The sequence below is a fragment of the Phoenix dactylifera genome, unplaced genomic scaffold (genome assembly GCF_009389715.1).
Source record: "Phoenix dactylifera cultivar Barhee BC4 unplaced genomic scaffold, palm_55x_up_171113_PBpolish2nd_filt_p 000128F, whole genome shotgun sequence".
Taxonomy (NCBI): domain Eukaryota; kingdom Viridiplantae; phylum Streptophyta; class Magnoliopsida; order Arecales; family Arecaceae; genus Phoenix; species Phoenix dactylifera.
The window spans coordinates 52,499-61,237 of record NW_024067691.1 but is presented as its reverse complement, the minus strand read 5'-3'; the positions used below and the strand labels follow the sequence as shown (position 1 = coordinate 61,237).

The following is an 8,739-nucleotide window of genomic DNA, read 5'->3' as shown; positions in this document are numbered from 1 at the left end:
AGATCCGGGTGCTGGGTGCGGGGTATGACTTTTTTGATCAGATGTTTGATTGTCATCCTTATATTCTTAATTTAGGAGAATATTTAATATATGCACGTGTTTGGTTCGCAACGAAAATCGGAATCGAAATAAATTGGTGGGGAATCGAAATGGCTATATCCTCCTGGCATATTTGGTTCGTAACCGCAATCAAAATCGGAATGTAATTTGAATACTCGGAAGAGAAGAAATTTGATTTTAGAGGATTGGGGTATATCCACTCTCCTTTAGAATCAGAATGGAAATGAAACTCTCTCCAAACCAAATGGCTGGAGCAAAAGTCACTCATTTTCATTTGCATTTCAGAGTCTTAACTCTTCCCAACCAACTATACCCTTGATTGCATCAATTTTGATTGAACTCTCATGCAAAAATTTCTCTTCGTTTGTCATTCTTGACTCGTATTGAGGCTGCCAGCCATCCATGTTGCCTATTCTGGCATGGATCAGGGGAGCAGGGTACAAGATCTGTGGTAAGGGTTGAGTCTTGCCTTTTTTTTTTTTTTTGGTAAAAGAATAGGAGGGGAGGAGGAGGGACCAGCCCACCCGCGTAGCAGCCCCATTACTGAGCCCCCCTTCCACTAGGGGAATGTTCGATACAGGTCGCAGGTTTCGCGTGCCTTCCCCGACCGTGGGCTCACCCCACTGGGTTCACCCGCCTCACGTGTGGGTACGTCACCCCCAGTGCCACCTTGGTACAAGTGGAAGGAAAGCATAACCGCCAACAAACCAGCCGAGCGTGGGGCATCCGTCCCCTAATTTAATCGACGGCCCGTGCGTTTCGAACCCGGGCAACTTGGGCGGAATTATCGCCCCATTACCACCAGGCTACTACCTTGGTGGCTTGAGTCTTGCCTTTCGTCACCAGTCCAGGAACAGTATTTTTTCTAGCTAATCGTTTTATGTGAAAGGGAACGGAGCGGGGAATGACTGAAGTCTCCTTTCCCCTAGTTTTCCACAAGTCCCACCACGCTCTGGAAATTTCCACAGAAGCAGTCTCAATCAGCCCCACACCACCCCACTGCTCTTTTCTCTCCCCCAATCTAAGCCTTGCCTATATATATATATATATATATATATATATATATATATATATATATATATCGCACTTTACACCAACTTACACATATAGAAGCACACCTTTCCTTCAACTTGCAAGCTTCCACAACTAAATAGAAGCTCCATAGAGAGAGGGGGCAATCAGCAACATCTTCCAAGATCCAAAAAGGTTGATAGATAAGGAAAAGGAAGCAGGGGAAATGAATAATCTTGCACCAGGCTATCGTTTCTACCCAACAGAAGAAGAATTATTGAGTTTTTTACCTTCGCAACAAGCTCAACAGCAGGAGAGAGGACATGGAAACGAGTCATCCCCGTCGCCGATGTGTACTGCTTCGATCCATGGCAGCTCCCTCGTAAGCACTCATTTTGTACTAGTTCATTTTCTTCTCACTCTTTTTTCTATTTCGAGCCTTATTCGCTTTTAGCAGAGAAACCAAGAATAAAAATATTCACATCCTTGGGTAGTTCTATATCCGACTCGTCACCTTGATCTTCAGTCGGCTTGCTTTAATTTTAATAATTTGTGAATCTATGTATATGCTTAATTTCTTTCTCCTTCACCTTCACATCAAGTCTCTAGCTCTTTGAAGTACTTTCCAACACTATTATCATATCTGAATCATAAACTGACTTCCAATAAATAATCACTGCATGCAGAGATTTCAGGAGAGCCATGCATTCGAGACTCCGAGCAATGGTTCTTCTTCTGCCCAAGGCAAGAGAGGGAAGCTCATGGGGGTAGACCGACTCGAACCACACCTTCCGGGTACTGGAAGGCCACCGGCTCCCCTAGCCTCGTCTACTCCTCCGCCAACCGTGTCATCGGTGTGAAGAAGACCATGGTCTTTTACCAAGGAAGAGCTCCCACAGGAACCAAAACCATATGGAAGCATGAACGAGTATCGGGCATTTAAAGAAGATGCAGCCACCACTATGTCAACTGAAATATCAAAGGTAATAATTCCGACTCTTTGAAACCTTTAGTTTATCATCTGCTTCTTTTTATAGCGATCTTGTATTGTTTTGATTGGTAGCAACGAGGCGAATTTAGCTTGTGTCGAGTCTATACAAGATCGGAGATCATCAGAGCATTCGATCGCGTCCTCCCGTCGCGATTACAGCAAGCGAGAGTCGAAGAACGCCTGAAGCGTTGCCCTCCATGGAGACAAGATTCATGGCCAAGAGAGCCAGGTCTGAGGGTAGCTCCTCGCCCGAAGACGATGTCTGCAGCCGCCGATGCATCATCGAAGAACCAATGATCCCAACGGAATTGAGGACAATGGTTGGGGACTTGTTGGATTGGGCTTGAAGAGAGAGAGAGAGAGAGTTCAAGCTCTCTCTCTCTCTCCCTCCATAATTTAATTTATTTTTTTATTGATTAATTCAAAAAATAGATATTGATTTCTTATAACTTGGCCATCACTAATTATAAGGAGAGAAAGGGTAGGAAAAAAGAATATGAAAAGAGAAGGAAAAAAAAAGTTTGAAGAGGAGAGATATATAATGCTTAGAGCCAACTCTAGTCGTATGGCCGACAGGCCAAAACTTGGTTTGATTAGTTTTCTTCTATTGACTAATGGTGGAATTATTCGGCACCGCGTTCATCTCATCGTCATCAGTCAATCGTCACCCATGACGCGTTTCAAAGTGTCAAGTTGCCTTTCACCTATTTGTATGGATCTCATGGAGTAAAATTCCACCTCGTCAAGTGGTACATCACACAGGGTGGCGAGACAAAAGCTCGTTTCAAGTGGGTGAATGAGCCATGAGCAACTGGGGTCATGCAAGCCTTGGGCTTGAACAGTTTATGATTTGGACTCGCAGGAGCAAATCGGGCCCCAAGAGCTCAACCAAAGTCTATAAGGATTTGGGAAACCCCGGCCCAAAGAGCTTGAACAGTTTATCATAAAGCCACACACTATTTCACTTACTCTCTCTCCTCTCTCTTAAAGCTAAGCCCCAAGGGGGGGGGGGGGGGGGGGGGGGGCTATGGAGGAGAACAGAGCAAGAGCAGTAGCCTGTTAGAACAGCAGTAAATTCATGTATCAGCCTGTTATTTTAATAATTTGATTTTTCAAAACTTTGGAGAACTTTTGGAAATTATTTTCAAATGTTAACGTAGCTCTAATTTGTTGAAACTTTGCTGATTGTTATTTTGTCAAGAATGTAAATTATGCTTCTTTCAATTCATGTATCAACTTTGGGGGGTTTTAGATGCTAAAGCATCCTTGTATATAAAGCGATTAGATGACCTAATTGTGGGTATCTACAAAATGAGTAATATGTTACACTTTGTAGTATTTATTGAAATTATTTGTAAAATATTCTATATTCAATGTTATGCAAATTTTTAGTATGATTCCAAATTTAGTTGTATGCGAAATTTCTGTAATTATATGAATTTGATTTATGATTGCATTATTGTCAGTTAACTGCATGATTTCTCACTCATTATGTATAAATTGTATTGTATTTATATTATTGGATCAAGTAGTAAAATTCAAAGTGGTACCATGAAAGAAAGAATGTTTGGCTTATGTGTGTGTGTGTGTAGTACACATACATATGTATATATCATCTAGCTCTCAACTTGGACTATATTATAGATCCGGGATTTGATTACATGACCTATACCACAGGATTAAATATACCCATGACTTACGCTATAGGGGTTAAATGTGGCTGCATGCCCTCAACCGCAGGGGCTAGTGCGGCCTTGTGGTCACTGTTGCTGGAAATTGGACCCGGGGGCCGTCACGAAGCCAGGGGAAGGAGGGCTCCGCCGCAGGGACGGTGGATGACCGTGCGCCGGCTGGTGGCGTCCTCCTGGAGGGGTGCAAGTCCGCCGTAGGAGCGGTGGTCGATGGCGTGCCGGCGGGTGGCGTCCTCCTGGGGGGCGTAAGTCCTGCAAGAAAACCGGTGGCCGGGCTCCCCGGCGCCGGCCCTCCGATGCTTAAGTCAGAGGGGGCAAATATGTGGAGAGAGCAGGGAAGAGAGTATGTGGAGAAGACAGAGAGAATATTTGGATAAGGTCCAGAGGATCCGTTTCCTCAATTGTCTGTGTTGTTTACTTCTCTCCACCCGGTCCAGGAGGATTCTCTCCAGCTTCGGGTTTTCCTTCTATTTTTTTGGTCCTCCCCCCTTTTCCCCTCCAGGTTTCCTTTTATAGGAGGATTTTTGGTTACCTGGGAGGTGACAGGAGGTTTGTCCTGTTTTGTAATAATTGGGCGCGATTTGGCCCATTAATGGCGTGGTGGAAAATAAGGTCGAATCAGACCGGAACCAGGGAGTTGTCACGGTCGATCGGACCTGTTGGGGTGGTTGAACCGCCCGGCCGTGGTAGGCCTGGGGTCCGTGGATGGTAAGTGCAATTATTACCGAGTGAACCGGCGGTCAGGGAGAGCCATACGCTTTGATGGTTCAGTGATTCGGGAGATCGCCTTGAGCCGTGTTCATTAAATGACTGAGTGCATCGGAGACTCGAGGGGGTCTCATGCATTAATGGCAGGTCGTGCCGAATACCTCGGAGATCTTATGCCTTGATGGCTTGGAGATAGCGGCAGGTTGTAGTGGAGTTGTCAGGTCCCTCAGGCTTAGAGGGTTAGGCGGAAGTTGAACATTTGGTCCAGGCAATCGGCTCGGCAGGGGTGCCGAGCCGAGCTGGTCGCCCAATGGGGCGCCCTGTGGCGGGGTTGCTTCATAGTACTTCTGCTCGGCGCCCTTTGGGTGAGCGTCTTTACTTGCGCTCTTTGGTTGGTTTCCTGGTCGGCGCTCTTTAGGCAAGCGCTTTCTCTGGTCGGCGTTCTCTAGCCGGGCACCCTGCTGATCGGCACTCTTCGGTCGAGCGCCTTTCTGGCCGAGCATCCCTACTTGGTCATTTTGGTTGGGCGCTCTTCTTGGCGCTCTCTCTGGTCGGTGCTCTCTAGGCCGAGCACCCTGCTGGGCGGCACTCTTCGGCCGAGCGCCTTTCCGGTCGGCGCCACTTTAGGTCCGAGCGCCTCCGTGGCGGCATGACTTGGGGTTTTTCCCCCACACTACCCCCGACTTCCGAGTTCCAGTTGGCTACCAGCTGGAGCGCGGGAAGTAGTTTTGTTGGACCATTACGGATTCCGAAAATCCTAATTTATTGCGCATTTTGAATTATCAAGCGCTTCGAGGTGTATTTAATAGGCGGCGTCTCTTCCTTCCCGAAAAGTCTCATTATTGGGACGCTTTTTTGCGAAAGCGTCCTCGCGTCGTGGGCTCATGATGGGCCGCACGATCCGATGGGGCGCTTCGGCGTCCGAAGCGCTAGCCCTAATTAAATGCGTCATTCTGTCTTTTTGGACGACACGCGTCGTCATCTAAACAGGATACAGCGTTTTTCTCGCTGATCCGGGCCGTTTGGGGAGGTCTATTTAAACTCTCCCCGGGCCCTCTGTCCTCTTCCTATTGTTTTCTGCTTCCAGCTTTTTATTCTTCCAGGTCTTCCTCAGACCGAAGTCCCTTTTCTCCGGCATCTTTCCAGGTTGTCCTTTTGCTTTTTTAATCCTTTTCTTCTCCTACAATGGGTTCTCTCCCAGTGAAGTCGTATCCACCATGAGCGCCCTGGAGGTTCGAAATGACCGAAGAGTGGTTTTTTTCCTCTTCAGGGGTTCCGTTTTGGAACCGCCAGGCGAAGGGATCGGATAACTGATCCTCCGGTAGGCCGGATCGGAGTTGCACCAGGAGTCACTCTGGGCCGGCCTCCGATTTCCTCTTCACAGCTTCGTGAATGAGTTGCTGACAGTATGCCGGTTGGTCCCGGCGCAACTCACTCGAATGCTTGGAGGACAGTGATGGGTTTCCTGTCACTGTGTTTACTGCAGGGATTCCGACCTCTGTTAACGTTTTCCGGCGATTTTTGTCTTTAAGTCGAATCCGGAGACGGGGAGTGGCTTTACATCGCCCTTCGGGCGGGTCGGCCACTCTTCCATGGTGCCCTTCGTCCATTCATGGCTGGAAGGAGAAGTTCTCTTCCTTTGGCTCTGAACGGTCCCTGGGGGTTTGACCCCAAGTGGGGGCCGGCCCAGCTTAAGTCTATCAACAGGCCCCCCAGCTTTCTCCGCGTGAGCAGGAGATCCTCGACACCATCCGTCGGCCTTGGGGACGGGATCTTGCTGAATGGCCTCATTAGTGAGGACGCTCTGGTGAACGTTGGGGCTGAGCTCGGTACGTCCTCAGGGTAAGGATAATAGCAATGTCTCTTTCATTTCCTTAATTGTTCTAATGTTCTAATTTTGTTCGTTCTTTGCAGACCATTGCCAAGATGGTGACCAAGAGCGAGGTTCTCTACGCCCGCTACCAGAAGAGGGCAGCCGAGCTCTCAGGTGAGCCCACCGAGCCGAGGAAGAAGCAAAAGGTCTCGGCAACCTCGACTCCCTCGGCGGCGGCAGTAGCCGAGGCGGGGTCCTTCCCGCCCCGCGCATCCCGAGGCGGGCCCCTCTCGTCCCGCACATTCCCGAGGCGGGCCCTTCTCGCCCCGTGCGCCCCGATGCTGGTCGGGGGGACGGCGCGGATTCCGGGGGCTCGGGCTCCAGGGGAGCCTCAGGGGCGCCCCCGTGCCCGGCGCCTTTAGCGCAAGTTCCTGGTCGGCAGGATGCTTCAGTTGCCGATCAGGGGAGGAGATCCGCGGGTCCCGTGCTTGCACGGGCCCGCTATAGTCGTGCGGCGGTCAGATCGGCCGCTCGTCTGACCCCAGCCCCCTAGCTCCGAACCAGGGAGCAGTCAGGGAGCTTTGGGGTTGGCTCCATCTAGGCCAGCCGACGCTGGCCTCCCGGGTTCGTCAGGCTCGGAAGAGCGGGTGCCTTTTGCACCCACCTGGTCGGTGTTCGAGGGCGATTCAGCCCTCGAAGATCCTCGAGTAGCGCGCGAAGTATTTCGGCTCGCGCTGCTCCCGGCTGACCGGGCCGCGATGCAGTCCATGAGCTACAATGCTTTCATGGACATCACTCGCTGCAAACGCCGTTCGTGTAAGTAAAATTTTCCTCCTGTGTAATCTGTATAGATTTTTTACTAGTGGCGCCTCACGTTTTTCTTTTCGTCTCTTTTATAGCGTTTGCACGAGACGGAGATGCTGATGCACCTAGTCCAAGAATACCGGGAGAAGGCCCGGAGGTGCCAGCGCAGTTACGACGAGGCCCAGGCGAGGTACCTAGCCGCCGAGGCGAAGTACCAAGCCGCCGAGGCCGAACGTCAGGTGCTCCCAAGGAAAAGTTGGAGCATCCGAGGAGGGAGTCCGAGCTCTGACCGCAGAGCTTAAGGAGGAGAAGGGCGCGCACGCATTGACGAGGTCCGAGCTGCGCGCCGCAGAAAGCCGCCTGGCCAAGGCCGAGCAGGCGCTGGCCGCCCGTGGGCAGGAGGTGGAGAATGCCCGCGGCCGCCACTTAGAGCTTGAGCGGGGGGCTAAGGGACCTTGAGCGGAAGGCTGTCTATCATTGAAGCCCGGGAGCTCGAGGCTCGAGAGCAGGCTCAGAATGCGGTGAAGCTCTTCCGCGAATCGGCGGAGTTTCGCGATCTCCTAGAAGAGGAGGGCGTGAATGGGCTAATCCAAGGCTTCCGGGATTTCCGCAACCAACTGCGGCAGCTCCTTCCGGATTTTGATGTAAACCTGCTCCAGCCGGGAGCAGGGGTCGAAAGGCCGGCTGCGGAGGCAGAAACTCCGGGGACCGAGGCGGCCGTAGCCGTCCCCGAAGTGACCGAGGTCGCCTCCGAGGCTACTCCTATCGCTGCCGAGGCCACCGAGGGGGTCCCGGCTGCTGAGCCAACCACTCCTGGCACTGCTAAAGCCGAAGTGGTCGAGCTCGAATCTTAGTGTAATTTTTGCTTTTTTTTGTTTAAGTCGGGATGGCCCCCCATACTTGTAAGGGCCAAACCCGAATTTTCGTACTTAGCCTACGGGCTTTTTGGAATGAATATCTTTTTCGGAAACTCGCCTATTGTAGTCCAAGTTTCTCTGCTCGGATCCGTTTTAGGTTCCGGAGATATGGGCTCTAGGGCCTCAGCTTTTACCCGCCACAGGGCTTTTAGGTTCGGCTTGCCGAGCTCCACTGCTCGGTCTTTCAACGCTTATGCCAAAGGGATTTGGTCTCGGAGAGTCTTTCCGAGCTTAGTCCAGAATTCGACCAAGCCCTAAGGCGGCCTCTGGGACTTAAATTTTAACAAAGTTAGTGAACTTTGGGTCCGAGCCTCGAGTTACCGGGGCGGACCAGATTCTTTCCCACCAATTGGGTTGAATACTTGTCAGCTCGTGACAAGGATTCACCATAGTATAGTAGTTTGGTGTCGTGAGCATTCTTTCGCCGAGGCGATTGAAAATGCTCTTCTGCTCGGAGTCCATTTTTTGAGGACGTCGGCAGAGATCCGAGGACAATAGATAATGTAAAAACATTAATGTAAAAGCATAAATGAGTACCTTGTACCGTGTGCGTCCTCGCGCCGAGGCGACTGAAGACGCTCCTCTGCTCGGGGTCTGTTCTTCAAGGACGTCGGCAGAGAGAAGTCCAAGAATAAAATAATGTAAAGACATTAAATAAATGGGTACCTGGTACCAAGCACGTCCCTGCGCCGAGGCGACTGAAGGCGCTCCTCTGCTCGGAGTTCGTTCTTCGAGGACGTTGGC

At 50.6% G+C, this 8,739-nt stretch overlaps 1 protein-coding gene across 1 annotated transcript; it reads left to right on the top strand.

The window, feature by feature from the left end:
• Positions 1 to 1,297: 1,297 nt before the first annotated feature.
• Positions 1,298 to 3,540, top strand: LOC103718893 (NAC domain-containing protein 90). Its single transcript, XM_008807895.4, is given in 9 exon segments — positions 1,298 to 1,354; positions 1,356 to 1,400; positions 1,402 to 1,453; positions 1,758 to 1,990; positions 1,992 to 2,054; positions 2,135 to 2,195; positions 2,198 to 2,320; positions 2,323 to 2,393; positions 3,529 to 3,540. Coding segments are annotated over 9 exon segments (717 nt in total).
• The last annotated feature ends 5,199 nt before the right edge of the window (positions 3,541 to 8,739 follow it).